The following is a 22,929-nucleotide window of genomic DNA, read 5'->3' as shown; positions in this document are numbered from 1 at the left end:
AATCACTCTCCCTCCAACACCATTTCTTCTCTTCCTGCGGCTTCATCTCTCAGCTCCTACTGGGACAAGAGCATATATAATATAGAGGAGGATTGATTCAGAGAAGGTTAACCTTGTTATTAACACCCCATTCCTCAACCCAACCCTCCCGCCTGCTGACCAAATACTCAACCTTGCACCTGCTCGCCACACAGTGCCACAGTTTGAAGTAGCGGATAGCAGAGGTATAAATTAATGTAAAGCATGTGGCAGGAGATCACAACCTTTGTTTCTGGCAAGCAGCCACGTGTTGAGGCCAGAAAATTCCTTTGACCCCGATAACCATAAAGGAAAATGTTTAGGTTCAGCGTGTGGACCGCATGTGGTGTTTTAATCCATCAGAGGACAGAAGTGAAGCTGCTCTCTTAAGACGCTCAATAGAAAATCATTGGCAAGCCAAGCAACATTTATAGCGGCTCTATGCAGCCCAAAGGCCATTGGAAGACGTTCCACAGTCATTTCTGTATAATTAGGAATTTATCAAGGGACCCATTTTAACATCAGAAGACACTACATTGGTTGCCAGCCCTTAGGTTACAAAACTGTGATGTACTGTAGAGAATTGCAGTGTAAGAAGTAGCTATAGGCCTGATATGTATGTGTATGGAGGAGTGTGTACAGGAGCATTGTGTGTGCAGGACCGCGGGCTGTTAATAGTGATCATAATTTCATGGTGTGTTTTCAAGTGTTTGTGTCAGTGTGCGTTAATGTGTGTTATATGTCTATGCTTGTAGCCACTGAATGTGAGAGAAGCTGAGGTTTCTGGCTGACACACACACACACACACACACACACACACACACACACACACACACACACACAGTCTCAAACCCCCCCCGCATAGAAAATCCATGTCCCTGACTATTTTTAGCGCCACATGCATCCTCCCTGTGCCATGTACCTCTCAATCAGTGATGTCTTTCTGTGTGTGCTGCAAATCCAATGTACCCCCCCCATGCCAACCAATCACACACACACTTAAACATAAACACACATAAACACACACATACACAAACTGTACATTGACTTTTTTTATTTATTTATTTTTTTTTAGGTATTATTTAGGTATTAATTCGATGGTTGCAGTGAGAGAGAGAAAGGAAAGTCGGGGGGGGGGGGTGACATGAAGCAAAGGGGCCGCGGGTCGGACTTGAACCCATGATTTTTTTTTTGCTGCTGAGGGAAAACTGAATATTTCACAAAAAATAAAAAAACTGAAGATTCGACAAATGTCTTAAAAAGCTGTAAAATCTATTATCATCATTATCATATTGTGACCATTCATTCACATTCATGGTCTCAACCCCTCAGAGGGGAACCACTGCTCATCAAAACCTCTGTAGTAATCCCTCACTGCACTGGGAAGAAAACTATGTGAATGCTGCAGTAAGTGATGTCCCATTCTGATCTTACAGTGTAATTATCGTGGATATAAATGATGAAAATAATATGAAATAGACGGGGAGTGACATGCAACAAAGATCCAGGACCATGTGTACCCTGGTTCATGGTCGCCATCAGGTCATCAGGGCATGTTGAACAGTGGTTTACTACCATAAGACAGGATTTACAGATACAATCCCCGAAAGTTATCACTGCAGCAATCTTTTTGTCCTCTCTCTCAACAACTGTGAGGTAAACGGTTGAATCATTACTCATGTAACTAAGCGAACGGTGCACATATTTGATAGGCTGCAGCAATGTATTGCTCGATGACATTGCATTGCGGTAAAAGCTGAGTCAGGTTCAACTGTTTTGCTGGACCGAACTTCTGTATCAGGACCTTTTGCTATTTTAGTGGCCACACTGAAACAAATGAGGACGTTGCGGTTTCCTGAAACAGTGCTAATGCTGGTCTCAAAATGTCCTCATGCTAAACCTAATTTTAGCCTGAACTCTAAAACCAAGTCTTTTACATCAAAGAGCTGTTGTATGATTGCAGGGAGTTGGGCATGTGAGATGGAAAAATACTGTGTTAAATGTATTTTTAATTACCTTAAATGATTAACTTTGGTTGATGTGAGGCGTCCATGTGTATTTGAGTTTCCCAGTCAGAATTACGACTTGACTGTTAACGTCGAACGCTTGGAAACTCGTGGGGACTCCAGTACGACATGACTGTGACATTAATCCTCAAGCAGGCCCTTTAAACAAGCACCAGCCCAAATATCCTCACCCTTTAAAATGTCCTCTCTCTCTCTCTCTCTCTCTCTGCACTTGATGATGGCCCTCACAAAGATAGAAGTACAACTGCACGTGCAAACACAGTAACACACTCCAGCCCCTCCCCCACATCTGCCCCTTCCACTGTAACTGTAACAGTGGGGACATCCAAATGCACAAGAAGACATAATGCATAAGAACATTTGCACCAACTCACACTCATAAATGTGCTTTCTGTTGCTTGATTAGAGACTCACTGAGGCGTGACACTTTTTTTTTTACCCTCCTCCATTCCTGCCAGCAAATGCAGAAATAATAGCAGCATGTGTAGTAACACCACTGTGCAGAGCAGAGCAGAGACAAGGCTGCCCGATGCTGAAACGTGTGCTGAGGGTTGGTCAGCTGCCCGAGTCCTGTGGAGAGCAGAATAACCTCAGAGAGGCCAACGTGACAGACGGGAGGAGAGAGAGCGAATACTGAATGTGGAGTTTCACGTTAAAGGATGGCCTAGTAATTACACAGTATTTTAATTTGCTGACCCAGCTTTGGTTTTTTTTTTGTTTTTTTTATCATGATTATTAAATTAGTGAAACTGATAAATAAAATTGTTTGTACCAGGAAGTGAGATGGCAAAATTCACTGGTGAAGTAGGAGATATTTGCGGAGCTAGTTGATGAACTACTGTAGCTAACAAGCTAATGGCTAACATGCTAACAAGCTGTGAACGTGCTCTCTAACCTAAGCTTCTTTGTATTTCCTCTTTACGATGCTGTTGTTGTCAGGATGGTGAATAATTTAATTTGATTATAGTTACTGAAAAAGACGGTTCAAGCGAGCTATCTTGCTAACTGTCAGTTAGCAAGCTCTTTAAGTACACATAGTCACATCATCACCAACATAGCTAATTAAACTACATTAGCGTCCTCCATGTTGGATTCTGTTTTTCCAAACCGTTTGTAGAGATCTACTTCAGCCCCACTGATTGTGGCAATTTCATAGAAAATTGGTAAAACTAACAAAAACAAGGAGCCTCACGAGTTTAAACCTCTTGTTGAAAATTGAGTGTCCTTGAGCAAGTCACTGATTCCCTCCCAGCACTTTAGTGTTGCTCTGTAGCTGACCCTGTGCTGTGCCTCCCTGGAGAGGAGGTGAAAAGAGAGTTTCTGCACAAGCATCAATAATATCACATTTGGCCCCTGTGGACAGTATCATGACCTTTGTTTGCTTTGTAAATTATGATTTGTGCAGTGGAAATCATATATCTTGGTACAATAATGTTTTATAGGCAGTTATGGTCAATTTCAATGAATCATTTTGGTTCAAAAATGAATTATTGAGACCATAAGTAACTTTTTTTATCTGGTCTGACAGTTTTGATACTGAGCTCTCACTAGCTCACAGATTTATATTCCACTCAAACACTACAGCAGCTCATTTAACTGATTACTACCTTCAACCAGAGAAAAATCAGCCACTGTACCGTTTTGTTGGAGTGAAACGCCGCAGCGTCTTCAGACTTCATAATGGTGTAGAGCATTTCTGTATCTTTACATATAAAGCGTAGAATGAATTAAATCCGTGAAACTAGCCGATAGAGCTTTGAGGCTAATGAATAGTGAGAATATGTTAAAATTATTAGTTCAAACACAGCTCGTACGGCAGCCTGACCGGGAGTATATATGATTTATAAATCATATACATGAAGCCATGTATAAAGTTTAATTCACGCGGCTCTGTTCGAAAATGAAGAAGACGGAATCGGAAAAGTTCTGAAGAAATAAAGTGTGAAGAAAGATATCCACAGTGCAACAGTGTGAATGCCTTCCAGGAAAGTCTGTTTGAAGTGTGAGCTGTTATATATTACATATTTAAAAACTTATCACATCTCAGCCCTTTCTGTGATGGCCGACTTCTAACCAGCCGTCCAGTGAGGTCGTTCAGATCAACTATAAACACTTCTGCCTTTCAGGGAGGTCGGAACAACACGTCAGACGAACTAGTTGTTTTCTAGCGTTTCTAGTTTTGATTATAATCAGCATATACTTTAAACATAATTCATAAAATAATATATATTTCCTATTAATATCATATTATATTGTCAATCATTTATTAAGTATTTATAGACCTGTAAGAGATGCTTCACATGAGGATTAATACAGTAATAAAATGTCATTATAAACAGTTTTATCTACTTTACAGTTTGATGGAATACTGCTAATAAATGGGAAATAGCAGAGTTTAATTAAAGGAATATAAGTAAATAACTTTTTGCAAAGTTAGATGCCCATATGCTAAATATAAAGCTAATGGTAGCAGGTGGTTAGCTTAGCATAAAGACTGGAAATGGGTGGAAACTGCTAGCCTGACTCTGTCCAAATTTAACAACAGCCCCTGTAAAGCTCGTTAACTAACAGGTTATATCTCGTTTTATTGGTACAGCACAAAACACCAACCTGTCATTTTCACACTTCAGTTGTTACATACATATAATAAACTAGATGCTTATTTCCCCAAATGTGAACTGGTTTTATAATGTTTGGCTTTGAAACACCCAGGAAACAGTTTAAAGCCATTCGTGCCATGAAGAAGACCTGCTGCCCACATAGAGCGCGACACCGACGGCCACGTTTTTCTATTTCTGGACCTTCAGCAGTTTCTATACATGACAAGACGGGTCACGATTTACTATTTCAGTGCACTACATTTCTAAGATCGGCTGTTTCCTGATGCAGAGGGGAGCTTGTCGTTCTCCCAAGTCATTCATTTATGATGGTGTTTGTCATTTGGCTGCAGGCGCTTTGGCTTGGCCGGCTCCGACTCTCTAAGTTGTCACAGACCCACGCCCGACACCCAGAATAGCCCTCGTGCATTTCTTGCCCTCAGCCCAACCATCTCCCTCCACCCCCCCACCTCCCCGCGCGCCGGGGTGCTGCTCCAGCTTTTGTTTTGGAGGCCTGACTGCATCCTCTGTTACTTCCCTCTCTTCCTCCTCTCCCTCCCTTGTCGCCCCCTATCAGACACTTCATCTTTGAGTGTTTTATTGCATAGTGTCCTTGTAGAGGAGGACCTTTGGGCTCGCTCCAAACATCCAAAAAAATATAGCCCCCCCCCCTCCCTCCCTCCTCCAGCTTGCCTTGCTCTTGGCTCAGAAAATATGGAGCATGGCTGTCTGTTTTTTCAATTGCCGCCCCGTCCTCTGCTTTACCTTTGAGTGTCCTCCCCCTGTTTTCATCGTCTCCTTTTGTCTCTGTCTCCTTCAGCGCTGGCAGTCAGCAGGTTTTTATGGAGACACTGTTGCAAGGGTGCATGACAAGTGAAACCAGCCAATGCCACTCCTCCTCTCACAGCCAAGCCTCTGTTCAGATCAGGTCTCTCGCCTCTCCAGAAAGAACATTTTATTCCCGACAGTATCTCTCGTGTCACTTAATATTCCTGGTTTTCTCCGTTTCTCTGTCCAGAATTCTCGCACTGGCCGTTTTGTTCGAATCGTTTTTGGAAAACAATTGTTATCGCATCTTTCAACTCTCTTCATGTCAGATGGGAGGTCTTTGCTACAAAGGATCAGGTGATGAGTTAAAAGATTTGAGATTAGGAAATCAAAAACTCATTTTTTGTTAATCAACTAATCAATTAATAACTATTTGTTGGGACAAAACAAAGAAAAACAGTGAACCAGTTGGGTGTTGTGATCACTGGTCAACATGGTTTTCACTGATGCAGATCAGGATGTGTTCTGTATCAGTGTGGGCGTCTTTCTCCTCAGCACCCCTTTGTCGTTAACTGTTATTCATCTGTGGAGTGAAAGGGACGTCGCTGTTGTTAAAGGGGAGAGTTACAGTTGCAGCACAAAGGCGGCATATGTGGCCTTTCTCTAGTGTTATTGGCGTCTTTGGACAATAGGTTTAAGGGCTGGAGTAACGGTGTGTAATCTGACAGCAGCGTTCATCAGCTGCTGAGGTTTATGTGTGTATGTGTGTGTGTGTGTGTGTCAGTGTCAGAGCAGCACACAGATGAAGTAATAGACTGTGTGTCGGCAGACAAAGGTAAAACCTGTTAGGACTCTTTATTCCCTCCAGGGACAGGTTCATTGTGCTGTTTAGCTCGGTGCAGCAGGATGAATAGAGATGAATGGAAAAAGGTTTGAAAGTTTTACGGAAAGTGGTCGTGTGTCATGTGTCGCATTTAGGAAACGGCTGAAAAAGAGCTGGTGAAAAGGGGGTTTTGTATCCATGACGACAAGTAAGAGCGAGGGGCAGCAAATGGGAGCAAGGTCGGGTGCATTAGACATTTGAGTCCTCGACCCGAGAATGTGAGAGATCTACGGGATCACAGAGGTGTCCTGTCACTGGGGGCACATTCAATCATGTCCCCCGCCTCCGCTCTGAAATCACACCGCTGTAATCTGACCAGCTGCCCACTAGGTAAGTTAAATGAGAGATTGACTGTTCCCGCGGAGATGCATGCAGGTTGTGTGAGACCACGAGCCTGCGTTGAAGAAGGCGAGAGAGCTGAGGAGGTACAGCTGCAAGTCCCGCCGTGGCTAATGTGACTTCCGTGTCCAGCTCCGTGACTACCCACGATTCCTCTTCGCGGCGGTATTAATAAACCTGGCCGGGCTCTCGCTGCGAGCTCCCATCATGAGCTACGCGTCGTCAATCAGAGGAGCTTCACCTTTCCATCTGCTTTTGTATATCTGCGTGTTTATATGTGTGTGTCTCCCGCCAATGAGACGCCCAACGCCTGTGTCCTCTAACTGATATCGTGAAGTCATATAACACTTTATTGATCCGTCTGTTTCTTTGACCCCTCACCCTTCCTCCAGCGTCAACTACAGCCCCGTGTCCCTCGAGCTCGTAGCGATTTAGGGGTCGATCGCTCGGGCTGAAGGCTGAGCACACTGCGTTTTTGTTTTTTCTTTTGTTTTTTTTTGACGCCATTGACAGTAAATAATAGCGGATGAGGTGAATGTGACACCAACCGTTGGTTTCTAACTGGTTGCTTTGAAGCCAGCGCACTTTATTTTATTTATTTTTTTTGGAGCCAAAACAGGCAGAATGAAGCCAAGGTCAGCGGCACAGTGGAGGGAGCGAATCCAGGACGGAGCTCAGTGCCGAATGATGATTGTTATTATTATTGTTATTATTATCTGTTAATGAGTCGGAAAATAGTCAAAAATGCCAATCACAGTTTCCCAGAGCCCAGTTTATATCACTTGTTTTGTCCGATCATTCAGCCAGTTCAGTGCCCCCCAGGTCCGCTGTATTTCCTTCATATTAACACTGTATGTAGGAAGGCAAGAAAGGGTGTGGTGGTTGGGGTGTGGATAGGATGGTTTGCCTCCCATCAAAGACCTGCCATCTTTTATAATCCCAACAATATTTTAACCATATTTTATTGGCCATGACCAAAGTTTTAACCATTCCTAAACCAAACCGGTTTGCATTTGTAAGTGAATGTGATCAGAACGGGTTTTCTTGTGTTGTCATGTCGATAGAGTTGGACCATCACTTCAAAATACAAATTTACAATGAATTAAAAAAAGCAGAAAATCTCCATGTTTGAGAAACTAAAACAAGAAAATGTTTTAGTTTCTCATAACCTCTTACGTAACTTCTTCACCTAATCATTTCAGCACTGGCTAAATGCATGTGCCATATTTACCTAAGTGCTACGTTTTCTTTGCGGCTTCATTATTTAAAAAATAATATAGACATATCTACAGTCACATGATAATAAAATACATAAAAATGTATGATTTCGTGTTTTGGTTGAGAAGTTGGACCTACTGAGAGTGATTTAACTGAGAAACGAGGCTATGAACATTAAGATATTGAATAATCTTCATATTAACTCTTCCAGTTTGTAATGTTGTTCAGTAAACATTACAAATGCATAATTACAACATTAAAAGGGATGTAAATGAACCCTGTTCCTGCTGCTTTCTGCTTAGATCATACTAACTCTTCTTTGTGAAGCCGTGAGAATGGATGTTTTGTTATGCGGGTAAATTAACGTTAATGTCACTAATGAATCATCATTAACAGCAACTCTGCGTCTGTCCTCCGTTGTTATTATTTCTAAATCGTCACAGAGGTCCCATCTGTCGCCTGCTCTGATTGGACAGAAGAAACGGAACAACAGTGATCGCGGGTCGAGGCCTTTCTTCAGACTGTAGGTGCAAAAACAGCACAAGAATCAATCTCCTCTTAGAGAAGAAAAGAAAAGAAAAACCTGCCTCTGAAATTGCTTCCAATGTGATCGCACCCTTCATGAGCTGCTCAGGGACACTTCACCAGGGAGGACAGTTGGCAAAATGGGGGCTGGAATTTGGGTCCTCTGGATGAATGACCGTCTCTTTCAGCACGAGGCCGTCCCGTCGCCTCAGTGTGATTGAACATAACAAGCGACACTTACATTGCATCTTGTATATTGGTAGATTTGGGAAACGTGATGCATTCCTCTCTCTCTTTCTCTCTCTCTCTTTCTGGATCCAGTGTCCACACTGAGACTGGCTTTGGCAGACATGTATTATTCAAACGACATCTGGCACCTCCGCGCTCACACAACTCTCACGCTTCTCCCCCTTAAACAACTCGCAATTACAGCCGCTGCATCTGGCTCGGGCTCTGGCCGGCAAAATTTGCAAGTCGCCAAGTGAAGAGTTTTTTTTTTTTGTGTGTGTGATTGCGTGCCTCATTTCTGTTTGGCTTATGTAATATTGATGTCCGACGTCAGCTGCAGAGACGCCATTTCAAAAGGGGGGATTTTACTTCCTTGTTTATAAAACTTTTAGCTCTTTGTTAGTCGGTCAAGTATGCTGTGATTTGTTTGCCTCGCTGGATGAGAAGAAATAAAGCAGACACACAGAGAGAGAGAGAGAGAGAGGGATGGAGAGGAGATGAGGACGAGGGGCAGGGAGGGGCGTATAGGCCTTGTGGGTGTGGAATATTACATCCGATGCGAGTTTGTCATCAGATTGGCAAGAAATCATTGACAAATGTGTTTACTGGCTTTTTTCTGTGATTGCTGGGGTAAAGCAATAATCAGGACTATAATGAGCGAGGCCCATAATCCCTGCACTTGGTGACAGAAACCAGGCCTGCTTAATTAAGGCACTGATTTCCCACGAGGCACTGGGGCCTTTTTTCCCCTCTTGTCCTCTTTATTGGCTTGGCTTTATTTGGGATTTTGAGTGGAGGTGTTTCCGTGATCTTAAAGGGCTGAAACAGTGGAGGCTGGTTTTTTTTTGGGGGTTTTTTTTTTTAACATGTCTACTATCGTATTGTTTTCAGTCCCTGCCCATCTGTTCCAGTTGGTTTACATCGAGCAAGATGCAATGTTTTCTACTTAAACTTTTTAGGAACAGAACTGGTCGTAATCCCGCCACCATCGAAGCCTCCACGCTGCGGTGAAGTGGAAGTAACGTGTGCTGTTTTAAAAACCGTGCTTCAGCCCCTCCACATGTGCTTTAGCAGTGGTTAAATGCAGTCTTGCGTGAGGGTGAAAAGCGACTGAAAAGCACTCAGTAGATTAAGGGAAGAGATGGAGGCAGAGGAAACTTTCAAGAGAATTTGGAAAGGTTGTGTTTAGTTTAACACGGAGAGCCCAGGGCCCAGGTCGGTGGCAGCAGGTGTTTTATACAGAGGGACCAGAGAGAGAGAAAAGAAAGGTCGTATCTAATTGCAGCATTTTTAGCGGCTGCTCCTTCTCTAGCCTGGAGAATCTGAGTCTGCCTGGTTTTTGTGAAAATCCTCAGACTTTGCAGAGTAAAAGTCGAGCGATTTTTAGGGTCAGGCTGCACCAGCAGACGAGACAAAAGTGGAAGTGGAGACTGAGATATCGCACATCTCACTCCCTCTGATGTGTTGCACCAGCACAGTGGTTTCACTCTCGGAGCGGTTATATTATTTAGTGTTTGTGGAACGAAAGCCAGAGAGGAGACCGAAGCAGTGAAGCTGCTGTCGAAGAGGCGTGGGGAAGTGGAGAGGAGGCGGGCAGCTACAGCAAATTTCAGCCGCAGTTTGGTTTTTTTGGCCACAGAACAGAGGGAGAAAGACAATGTGCATCAGCCTCTCCATCTCTATCTCTGCTGCGCCACCTCCACTCTCATGTCTCACTCCCTTCACTGTGTTCATCACTTCCTCTCCCTCCTCCGTCTGTCTGGACGTGGGGAAGGCAAGAGGCTGCTGGCCGAGGGCGGCCCAGTGCAGCGGAGGTGTGAACCCTCTAATCGCCTGTCATTACCCAGTGGCACTTCCCACGCTGAGGGCGCTATGTCTAACATGTTAGCATCAATAAATCATTATCACGTTAATTTTGACACATTAGTGTAATTCGGTTCAGCAGATGACAACACTTGGGAGATGACTTCGTTGTACTTACTTTTTACTTTCCTGCAGGTTGGATTTTATGGGATTTTTCAGTTGTCTGCTCCCACAACACAAACGGAGACCGTTTTATGTGACAGACGAGTGTGGTTTCAACCTTTATGTTAGCTTATAGTGTTGAATTCTATAACGGGCTTTTACTGCCTAATGTTAATGTTACTCTTCAAACCGAATATAGTTACCAGAGAGGAAGAACAGAGGCATGCAAAACGTTCCCTGCAACAATTAATGGGATTCCGTTGGTTAGCATAGCTTAGCATAAAGCCTGGACGCCGAGGGAAAGAGTTAGCCTCGCTCTGTCCAAAGTTCAATCGTTACAGCAGGTAGCTCTCCGTGTGTGTGTGTGTGTGTGTGTGTGTGTGTGTGTGTGTGTGTGTGTGTAATGAACGGGAATTATTTTCAAAATGTTACCGATCAGAATTAGTTCCTAGATCCACTGTGGTCTGCCAGCACCCGGCAGCACATGCTTGTTTATTGTCTAACATCATCAAAGGTGCAACAGACTGCAGCTCAAACCCACCACCCTCCTCCCAACATATTCCTTTCCCTCAAGATAAAAATAGTCACTCGAGGACTCTTCTTTTAAGAGCACTATTTTTATCTCAATACACTTTATAATTACTTTTTAGTTTTGTGTATATATTTAGTTTAGTATATTTACTTTTGTTTATTATTAGCACATGATAGACGCTTATAACGTGCGTAGTTTTAAAATATAATATTACTGTCCTATACTGGGCATGTGTTTCTGTAAAGTTTATCTTCACATATGATTTAAAAGTAAAGATGCCATTTCACGCTGTTGTTACATACATTACATACACTGTAATGCTTGTGCCTGTCTTCTCTCTGCAGAAGAAGAATGCCATGAAGTGATGCCAACTTAGCCAAAACAACAGATTAGTGAACGCTCATGACAAATTCATGCTGTGTGTAGCTCCTACATGAATCTCTGCTCTTCTTTACTTTGACCTCAGAGACGTTTTACTTTGGCTCCTGAAAGTGTGTTACACCCCCCGATCGAACCAGTATCACAGCAGCTCAGGCACAACAGTAAAAAAAGGTGTCGATCAAGACACCGATAGATGAATAACACATGTGAGAGTATACCTTTGAGTCGGGATGTGTGTGTATATACTGTATGAGAGCACTGTCACACCCTCTGGTTCTTCTCTGTCAACACACCACGGTGAAGCCATTCATAACACGCCACCATCCACTGCAGCGACAGCAACAGCAGGACAGTCCCTGTAAACACCACACTCTGATTTGTGTTTGTGTGCACAGCAGGTGTTTGATTGTATCCCCATCACCCTACACACACACACACACACACACATGCACAAGCGCACACACTCATTCAGAGAGGCTCTTTGCAGCTTCCACAGTGGCTGGTGCCAGATGTTGGGATAGATGGATGAATTATTGATAATTGTCACATACAAATGCAAATGTTGCTTAATGTTCCCCACATATTGCTCCATACGTGTGTGTGTGTGTGTGTGTGTGTGTGTGTGTGAGAGAGTGATTATGTTGGGTGAGGGAGTGTCTCTCTGTTTATGAACAGTAGTTTTTAGCAGTTGTCTGTGTGGTAGAGCTGCAGTTATTGTCCAGGGTGAATCAGAGAAAGGGGTCAGCTTTGTAAAATACAGCTGTACGTAACAGATACAGTACATCACCTGCTGCTATTGTGTGTGTGTGTGTGTGTGTGTGTGTGTGTGTGTGTGTGTGTGTGTGTGTGTGTGTGTGTGTGTGTGAGCATGTGCTGAATTTAGACAGATTTTCTCTTTCTCCCTTCATTTCAGTTACTATCGCAGTATCTTCCTTTTCTTTTTGAATGAAGTTCTAGTCACAGTTGCGTTCATGTCATGTGGGAATATTCACTACAGTGAGTGTTAATGCATTCGCACTCATCAGACACACGTGGTAAAAGCTTTTCTCTGCAACGCTCGGCGTATTCACTTTCACACACATCTACTCAAACGTAAAGCAAATCAAACACTTCTGTGTCAAATATAAACAAAATGAGCATTTGTGTCATGTTGTTGTTAAGTTCCCAGTTAAATTCCCCCCACTGTGTATCATGTGAGCTAATTGCAGGTACACCAGAGTGTAAAATGTTGCCGACAAGTGAATTTGTGTCATCAAGCTCCAGAGAAATATAACACAAAGGTGTAATATACTGTGCAACCGCTCTAATGTTTCCGTGATGCTAACATGGCTGTTGATTACTACGTGATTGTTTTTTATTGACTTCCATCAGTCCCTTGTCAAATTAGGGCCACCTAACCAACAGCAGAGAATCAACTCTAATTGGACTTTAATGACATCAAACTTTTCAAAAGATGTTGATTTGCTCTGCGATACTGTCACTGAATGAAGTTAGATTACCAAGCAGCAGAGTAGCTGCATCCGCAAACCCCAAGGAACCAAAAGCTCCAGGCTTTCTGTGTTTTAACTAGTTTGTGCTAATTTTATTGAAAATTTTCTCAGCAATATACATCATATGAGTAAAGTTCAATATTAATTGATGTGATGAGGGCCTCAAGGTGGGTCCTGCTTTATTGCACAATCTTAAAACCCTGTCTTAAAGGGTTTAATCAGCTTGAATCAATATTTTTATATTAACAATGAATGAAATTACTACAAATAATGTGACGGGGGTTGCTCTTAGTGACAGTCTCACAGAGAATTATTAACCTCTGCAGTTACCCGCAGCTCTATGGAGCATTTTAGCATCTTTCAGCTTTTTGTTTTTGTTTTGCAGTTTGTAACTTTACTGTTCGGCTGTAATCAGCATAGATTTTTGCTTTTTGTTTTTTTCAGAAAAACCCACTGTACACAACATATAGTGAAGCATCTGGCAGCTAAAGAACCAGATATTTCCCTCAGACAGCGGTGGAGACCAAATCAGAGCTAAAAACACATTCACCAGGTGTCTCCAAATCAGTGCTAACGTTACTTCATGTCTTAACCTTTGGCTCGCATTGTTCATCACATCAACTGTATAAGCAGATACTATGTCAATGTTATGTTTACAGTTTGTTGTGCTACCCCAGAGTGGCCTTAGAAATGTAGTTTTAAGACTTTTATTATTAGCCATTCATTGGCCATACGGCTTAACCTTTTAGGGTCACACCTTTTAGGGGCTGGAGCCAATCCCAGCTGGTGTCGGGCGAGGGCGGGGGACACCTTGGATAGGTCGCCTGTCTATCAAATGGCTGACATATAGAGATACCTACGAGCAATTAAGAGTCGCCAATTAACCCTACAACATGTTTTGGGATTGTGGGACAGTGCTAACCAATGCACCAAGTAATGTGCTTAATCAAATTACCACAGTGAGTGTCTGAGGCCAGGTTACATTCTTGCATTAAAAACTGTACATATTACACAGAAAGGGGAATGCACAGGTTTCCAGCAGCTCTTTTGTTTTTCTACAGGGAAGCTTAGCGTGTCAGTCAGCCATGCTGCTGAGTGTATGGCTGTGTTTTGCATGTCTACACGGTCATATTGACTGCATTTGCGGTTCCTCTGTGCCTATATATGCATGTCAGGCAAGACCGCACTTCCCTATACTACAGCCGGGCGTTGTGCATGTTATGTGTTTGTCAGATCCCATTTGTCCATTAGACTCCAGTGTTTCCTCTTCTCATTCCTGATGAAAAGCGAGGTACTTTTCCAGGCGGCGGCACTGCAGACATCTCGCCCAGCAATCTGAGGAAAGCCCTGCCGGTGGGACGTGAAGTGAGAGCAAGAGAGATGGATTGTTCTGCTGTGCGTATTGTACTAACAGGATCTTAGATAGCAGTCTCCCTCTCAGCGGGCAGGATTCACATTCAACCGCATATATACAGTGGCCAGAGAAAAGGATTTAGCAATACATATACAGTTTAATTCCTCTGGAGATGCTTGGATTAATAGTTTTATATATATGGTGTGTGCAGCATGAGTGTCTGTGTGTATAAATATCTGTGTTTGTGTGGGTGTATGAGAGACAGAGTTTTGCTTGTGTGTGTCTGAGTGTGCAGAAGTGTGTGTCAGTGCTTTGATTGACGCGCTTATGTCACGGAGCAAGAAGTACATCAGCGGGATGTCAGGGAACGAGCTGCTTTTTTGACTCGATACATGATACATGAGCAGCTATCCATAATGAATGCTGCTGTGCCACTTATCTTATTAGCCGAACCCCCGCTTTCCAAACGCTCTCCCAAACAACACGCGTAGAAAATTGTATTTTTGCTCGGATGAAGAGGAAAAGCGTCTTCCCATGAGATGTCAGAGTCATAATAAAGTATGTCATTCCTATTTCAGGGCTAGCTGCGCTGCTGTCGACTATTGTTGGCTTGTCTGCCGCTCGCGGGGAATGCTTTCTGAGGCCTAAGAGAGCGGATGCAGCGAGTGTCACGACTCGTCTCCAGCGCTGTCGGTTTGTTTCCTGCTCGCCGGAGTCGGGCGTCGGCGTGATGCGCGTGATGTGCAGGTGGCGCGGCGATGCGTTTGCGCGAGTCCAATTGAATTCAACAGAGCCTGTTCCTCGAGGAGTTCCCGCCGTGATGCGCCGAGGCACAGAGACATCTGGGTTCCTACTGACCACTTAACTGCCTGCACTCGTCAATAACTCTTTAAAAAGATCAATTAGGGCGATCAGTGGCGAGAACGCCGCCGGGGGGGCCGAGGTGCCATATTGAGCTGTTTCCTGTGTGATGATGTCAGACACAGCTCCTTTTTCCTGAGAAAGAGGCCTCACCCCTCCGGACATTTGACTTCATTAAAGGGGTGTTCTCCTCAAACCAGAGCAATAAACTCAGCAATAAGCTGCTTCTCTCTCCTCGTCCTCGCCTGGAGAGGAGGGGGTGAGAGGGTGAGGGGGGGGGGGGGTGAGACGGTGGGGTGAGGGGATGAGTCGGTGAGACGGTGGGGAGGGTCCTCGCGGTGTCCAGCCAGCCGTCTCATTGAAAGTCTTGTGACTGAAACATCCAGCCATAAAAATCGATTTAGATAGCGACAGTTTCTTTCATTTATCGTTCACTCACCTTTTTTTGCCCTTGTGAAATGTCCGTTTACACATTTTACACCCTGATTGATTACAAGCTGCTGTTTTCAGTTCATTGTGTTCTTTTATCCGCTCCCGCCGTGGCGCGCTTTTCGCCCCTTCCTTCTCACCCGCGTCAGACAGGCGTGATAAATGTGGTTGTCATGACACCCAGTGAGCTCGCTGGAACCCGTCAGTGTGTCGAGTCCAGCCGCTGACGGACAGGCCGGTCCGGACCACGCTGACCTTTCACCTCCTCACCTTTCTTCCATGCTGATTATTAATCCTACTTACAGTGCACTTCCTGAGTCCCTCCATTGCAAATTAACCTTTCTCTTCTCTCTCTCTCTTCCTCTTCCCCCCCCCTGTCCTTCTTTGTCCCTCTTCCTTTCATGCCCCTTCCTCTTTTTCCTCCCCCTGTTATTCTCCCTCTTGCAGCAAACTTATTCACGTGAAAGTTATTGACGATGAGGAGTATGAGAAAAACAAGAACTTCTTCCTGGAGCTGGCCGAGCCTCGCATGGTAGACATGAGTCTGCAGAAAGGTGCTGTACTGAACCTATTTCTTTGTCTTTTATCGCTCTCTCTCTCTCTCTCTCTCTCTCTCTCTCTCTCTCTCTCTCTTTCTCGCTCTCACACTTTGTCAGTGTCTTTTCTCTCACTGTTTGTAGTCTCCGTCTCTCCCCAGGCGTCTTTGTCTCCTATCTGTCCACTTCCTTCACCTGAACTTTCACTCCTGGAGCCCTAATAGGTGCCTTGTTCAACCCGTTGCTACCCTCTGCTTTCACACCGCTGTGCACCTGAGAACTCTCTCTCTCTCTCTCTCTCTGTCTCTCTCTCTCTCTCTCTCTCTCTCTCTTGCAGTCATGCTTTCATATTACATCTAAAACTCTTGCAAAATCATTCCCATCGTAATGACAGTCTCCCCAGACAGCGTCATCGTCTGCATAGAGAACTGGGAGTCTAGGAGCTGCTATAATTTACCATCCCTGCGGAGCAAGTAGCCATTATTATGAAAAGACACGTTTTGCCTAAAATGCACAATCTAGTAGCCGTTTTATTTAATTTTTTTACGTATACACGGCGGCTTGGGTGAAAAATTCAACAAAATTGCTTCTTCTTTTTTTGTTATTAGACAGTATAACGCACAGGACTGTTTGAATTCACCAGTTTGTATGGAAGTGCAGCTTCACGATCCTAAACACCTGATAGCATCCTGATAGGATCTGGTGTGCCGCTTATATTGAGGTCATGTATTCTCTGGCAGGGGCCATGTTACTCACTGCAAGCTTGTATTCCTCTGCACAACAAGCGTGTCTCGAGGGCTCCTCTCTTTTGCAGCAAGGTGAATATAAAAATAAAAGTAGGACGTAGAAGAATTCAAATCAGAGCAAGTTTTCATCATAAGTTTTGTTTGTCGTCTTGTTTCCAGCTCGTCGTCGGTAATGTCTGCTGAAAGAAGCCAACAGGCATTTTCTTAAGATTCGCGCACCGTTATCTAATGCAGTGTTATCTAACCACGCTCAGGGCCAGGGGATGGGAGAGGCTCACAAGCTGGTGCGGAGGGTGCAGAATCTAACACTTGGCTGTTGCCTCCAAACACTACAGCTCATTATGTTTACGTTATTGGGTCTGGCAGCGCTGTCTGAGTGGTGCTGGCTCCCTGGGTTCTGAGACTAAGAGTCATGATGAAGAGCAGTTACTATGCAGGTCTTTATGAGTGACGGCTGCATCACTCCAAACACTCCTCCGCTGCTCTATGATGCTTCTTGTTTTTGTTTTTTTTATTCCCTTTCTGTGTTGGCACAGGTTTTACCCACACACATGCTGATAGCTGCCTGTCACACATCTCATTTTGGCTGCTTGTAATATCACTCAACCATGAATTTAAACATTATTCCACTTTAGCATTTGCTGCTTAATTAGATGCCTAAAGTGTGAAATCTAAAATCAACCAATGTAAATATACTTGCATATAAATCCACAAATGTATGCACACTTTATTATTATACTGTTTAAATATTATACTGATCTTAACGCTAACTCTAAACAGACATGAACTCATAACTTAAAGATGATGAAACTTTTGAAAGAAGAAATATAGAAGAAATATAACTCTCTTCCTCTTGGAAATGAAAAGTTGAATTCATAATTAATAAACCAAAAACTCAGGATTTAGCTTGGTCTGGTATGACCAGTAGGTTGGCTTCCAAAGTTGGCAAGCAAACTTTAGCAAACTTTAGATAGATATTGCAAGTTGTAACGTCACCAATAAACATTTGATGGTTTTATCACAACAAGACTCGGTCAAGACCCGGGCTAGGGTTAGGCCGACCATTGGTATAACCTTATCACTCAGTCACGTGGCATTCGGCTGACCAATGATGTAACTTCATCACTCAGTCAGCGACATTCATGTTTATAGGTTCAGCCCCACAGTTGCAGACAATATGTGTCGTCTCGTTTGCCAACTTATGTGCTGTAATTGCTGCCTGTGGCCACAGCAGCTGCTGTTGAGCAAAACTTTGACATCTTCTGTCCCAAATCACTCCTAACACACAAAATACTGAGTTAAATTTACTGTCCAACTTTAATGTGAGTGTCTATATATAGTGTCTAATACCGAGTGTGTAATTTATGCACTATACCTATATAGTGCCCTCAGAAATAGCCAAAATTAAACAAGAATTTTTTGTCTGTTATATAGGGAGTGGGGCGATGGGAGGAATTTCAACAGAGCCATGACTTCACTTTACATATTTTCTGAACTCTTTCCTCATCATTCGAGTCTTGTGAGGACATGTGTGGAGTGGTCACTGGGTGATTAGCCCTGCGGTCTCTCTCCGGTAACATCCTAAATGCTCCGGAAACATTTTTCCGCCATTTGAAATGTGAAACAATTGCACTGTGTCTCCAGGTGCTAACAGAATAAAACATATAGTGCGAACACACACTCCATTCTTCGCACATGTCAGTCGGTTTCTGCAGCAGGACTGTTGAGTTGACTGCAGCGAACAAGGAGTCAGGATTGTAATGGACAGAATGGGTGTAGGGGAAGTGGAGGAAGAGAGAGAGATATCTGCTCAGACGGAGGGAGAGATGAGGATGGGTTAAGGAGTTAAGGAAGACTCATGGCCAGGTTTATTCTCCAAAGATCAAAACAGCTGCTTTGTTCGGGTCGTTCACTAACGGGGGAGAGGAAGTGAAACCCTCTGTGTTTTCTTCTGTCTCCAGGAGCTCAGCACTGTAATCCCCTATAGTTTGTACCTATATTATGTACAGTTAAGGTTATTTTTCTTTTATCTGTCATCATGGAGTGTAAGACAGTGACACACCTCTGTGCCACTTCCCTGTCGACATATTGTGTCTGTTTATTACACAAACAGATTAAAATGTTTGCTCATTCTGATCTTGGAAAGACGACAACGCGACCGCGCCGCTAATGAAAGCGCAGGCGGTGTCTACAATGAGTAATACCAGATACATCTACTTACTTATGCTTAAATGCAGGAGGTAATGAATGTTTGATCGAGGGTAATAAATGTTTGATCAATATATGACGAAGAGGTAATGAAAAAGCTTTTCTGTATTATTTCCCGTGCAGGATCATCTTTTATGAATGTGCCCGTGCTGATGAAATCGCTTTGATTTGAAATTAGAGAGAACACAAGCCAGTGTTGAGCAGAGGGGTTACACATACTCTCCTGTTGCCGCAGTAGCTGCCGCAGACATCGCAGGGATGTGAATGATATGATAATTTCTCACTTTTCATATATAATGTGGCGATTATATTGTTGTTCATAAGCGCTGGTGTGGGGCTGATTGGGTTTGTTTTTCTCCTTATTAAAGCCGGGCTGGAGGAGCTGGATTGATGAATATTCTATGAGTCTTTGTTTTGTTTGTTTGTTTGTTAGTTTTGTTTTTTTCTTTTCATATGCAACAGCCTTGCTCCATTTTTTTCCGAGCAGCCTTTCCACCAACGATACTTCACAACAACAACAAAAAGAACGTAACTCTTGTTTCTTTACCTATTATCTCTCTATTATGGATGATCAAAGCAGGAACACAAACATAATCGTCAGATCTCATTTGAACTCTCTGATCTTTTTATTTATTACCAGCAGTTACATCACTGATCGCAAATGTTTGTAGATTTGCTCATACACTACGACGCTGATAGCAGAATCTGGGAGATGTGAGTGAGTCCCAGGCTGGCAGGTCTGACTCTGGACAGTGTGTGAGTAATGAAAGCAATCAAGCCAACAGTCACCCTGACCTGTCAGTCTGGAGTTGTTTACTGCCGGCTCCAGCTATGCCCTTCTCTAACTTATACAGAAGTGGTCAATACCATTAGCACTTCTGGTGAGGTGGCCCGGCGAGCCGCCACTCCACAACTACTGCTGCTGCTGCTGCAACAGCACAACGCTGCAGAGTCGGAGTGAGACTCACGTCCACGTTGGTCGAGGACAGAACAGGATTTTATTGAAGTGACTGGGGTGCTGAGGCGTGTTGATGTTCATGCCGGACGTGTGAAGTTTTTATTCAAACTGTGAAACATTTATTTGTCTTATTTTATTTGGGCAGTTGTCAACGATTCACGAGGGAAACCTGTATTTTCAGGTAGACCTGAATCTTTTTCAGCTCTATTCAAACACAGACATATCCCACTTGGTCTGTGGATAAATGATGATTAGTAAACAGAGACATTAAAACATCTAGTATGTGCAGGGTTTCTGTAGAATGACAGTTACCAAACAGCAAGAAGATTTCTTACTCTCATAAGAAACAAATGCAGATGCACCTTGAAGCGACTATACGATTGAATATGCACATTTTCTATTTGATGTTGTCTTTGTTTTCATGAATTTTGTATCATTCAATATCAGCCATCTTTGTTTTATCTATTTTTAATTTTTTTCATTTGGAACTTCCTGTCATGATTGTATTAATGTTTTATTTGGACTTTTTTTTTTAAATAAATGTTTTATTGTATTTCCTGTTATTTATAAAACTTGAACCCAGAACCCTGTGCATACGTATACAAGAGTGAGTACCAGTATAGATGTTACTGATTATAGTGTATATCTCCATACATCTTCATATGTACTTGCATATTTATACATTCATGTACCCACATGTATAAACAAACACACAATTGTGTGGATGATTAGAAACTGCCATGAGTGTTTTGAATGAACTGGAATTAGTATGGAAGTATGGAAAGGTCAAAAGAAGCAAACAGACAGGATTAAGACCATTAGCCAAAGTAAGAGAAATTGAATTGCTTTTTTTGATAGAAAAATCCCAACCATCGCTGAATGAGGGATTATTAACTGTTTACAACTCCTGGTTTTCTCTCAGTGCAGCAGTCTGACTTTAAACCAAGCAAACTTTGCCATTATGGGGTCAACCAAAGAAAACTGTGGCTGTGTCCTTTTTTCTGTCTTTTTTTTTTTTAATTTAGTAGTTTAGATCAGTCATATATTCACAATGACACAAATAGCACAAGGACAAGAGGACCTCATAAATACTGATTTGTTACAGCACGAGACAGTAGCCCATTTCATCCTGTACTTACAGTTAATACAGGATGGCACCGTGACAGATGAGCCTTGAACCAGCGAATCAGGGTTCATGATAGTATGTCAGCATGTATCTGTCCCGCTGAAGGGCCTTCAGTCAAGTCACTGTACCCTGCAGGGGTGTTGCTTTGTGTCCGACTGTGACCTCTGACCTCTCCGTTGAGGCAGAAGGAAAAATTAAGTTGCACAGAAACCAGTGAGTACCGTGTTAGTTTGTAGCTTGTTGGCACTGAGCAGTGTGGTCTACAGAGTCGTTAAAGCAGCGTTAATTATTCATTGGTAAAATGACAGAAAATCGAGCAAAATTATCGTCACATGTTTCCAAATCCCAAAGTTTTCACTTTGCTCGTGCGGTGCTGCCAAAAGCATTCACTTTACACTGATACAAAATCAGGAAAAACACCAAAGCCTCATATTTGAGTAATTGAACTTGATCTTTTTTTGCTCGATGGACTCGATCAACTAATCAATTGATCAGCTAGTCTTTTTAGTAGCAGCCGAGATAAAAAATGTGGCGAATGACCAGTTAGCTGTTTTTCTATTTTGTTATGTTATGAGCGATGGATACTAAACAGAATAAGACACATTAAATAAATGATGAGCAGGGGAGGGTTTTCTTGCTGAGGCTAAAAATGATCATAGCAAGGTCTGAAGTACACACACTTGTGCTGGAGTATAGAATGAAGAATGGACAGATTGAGAAATAGAAGAAAGGAAGGACAGAGGAGAGAAAAAATCTGCTCTAAAGTGTCTTAAAAAAAAGTATGGGAGAGTATTGGGTTGGCTTGGAAGCGTGGGACCTTCAAATGACACTGCAAAAAGTGTGCTAGGAAGCAGTCGGTGGCATCATCATCGCTCATGCACTGTGGTGTGCTGCATTGTGTGAGTGTGTTTCTTCCATGTGTGCGCGAAAGTGAATGAGGAGGAGCACCAGAGTGAAGTGCTCTGTGCATGAAGGCGTTTCTGTGTATGTGATGGAAATGAGTTTGTGCATGTGTGTGTGCGTGCGTGGCTGTAGGATTAATTCTCTCTCTCTCCCCCCCTGCGGTACTCCATCTCCCATCCTGCCACTTTCCATTCAAATCATGGCTGGCGTGGGGAAATGTGCCACCCGTCTGCCCCCCACCCCCACCCCCCTCTCTGAGTGAGCTCTCATGGCATCTAAGGGCACTTCACATGCTATTGTTTGAGCTTGGCCAGGTCCTTCTCCCAGTCCTCTCTCCATCTCTCACACACACACACACACACACACACACACACACACACACACACACACACACACCCACCCACACATATTCATTACCTCCAAATGAGCTGTGAGTCATTATTATGGAGCGATGCTAAAAACCAAAGCAACTCTGAAGTCCTCTATTAGCAGCAAAGCCAGAGCAGATGAAGTTTGAATGGACATTACTGAAAACACACTGTAAGAGAATGAAGTCTTCATTACGCTGTTCCGTCTTCACGTTGAGTAAAAATAGGTATGACTGGGTTTGGGGAAATGTAAATGGCCAAAGACCAAAATTACTTTTGCAGGAAATTAGATTGGCCTTCAATCAGTCTGAGCCACAAATTAAATACAGTCCTCACCTAAAATTTAATATGAACATGGTGCGGCTCACGGTCCTCATCATTACATCAACCTTTAGACACACTCAGTGATGGCTCCAGCTTCCACCTCCTCGCCTCACTCCTTCCTCGGTGGATGGTTTCCAGAGCACAA

At 43.2% G+C, this 22,929-nt stretch overlaps 1 protein-coding gene across 2 annotated transcripts in view; it reads left to right on the top strand.

Annotated features, from left to right (window-relative positions):
* slc8a3 (solute carrier family 8 member 3) overlaps positions 1 to 22,929 on the top strand; it is a 109,306-nt gene that overhangs the window by 55,857 nt on the left and 30,520 nt on the right. For both annotated transcript variants that reach the window (XM_056394311.1, XM_056394310.1), the window contains exon 3: positions 16,063 to 16,169. In XM_056394311.1, the coding sequence (XP_056250286.1) occupies positions 16,063 to 16,169 (107 nt within the window). The remainder of the gene's footprint in view (positions 1 to 16,062; positions 16,170 to 22,929) is intronic.

Source organism: Seriola aureovittata, chromosome 13 (genome assembly GCF_021018895.1).
Source record: "Seriola aureovittata isolate HTS-2021-v1 ecotype China chromosome 13, ASM2101889v1, whole genome shotgun sequence".
Classification (NCBI taxonomy): Eukaryota; Metazoa; Chordata; class Actinopteri; order Carangiformes; family Carangidae; genus Seriola; species Seriola aureovittata.
This window is presented reverse-complemented; position numbering and strand designations above follow the sequence as displayed.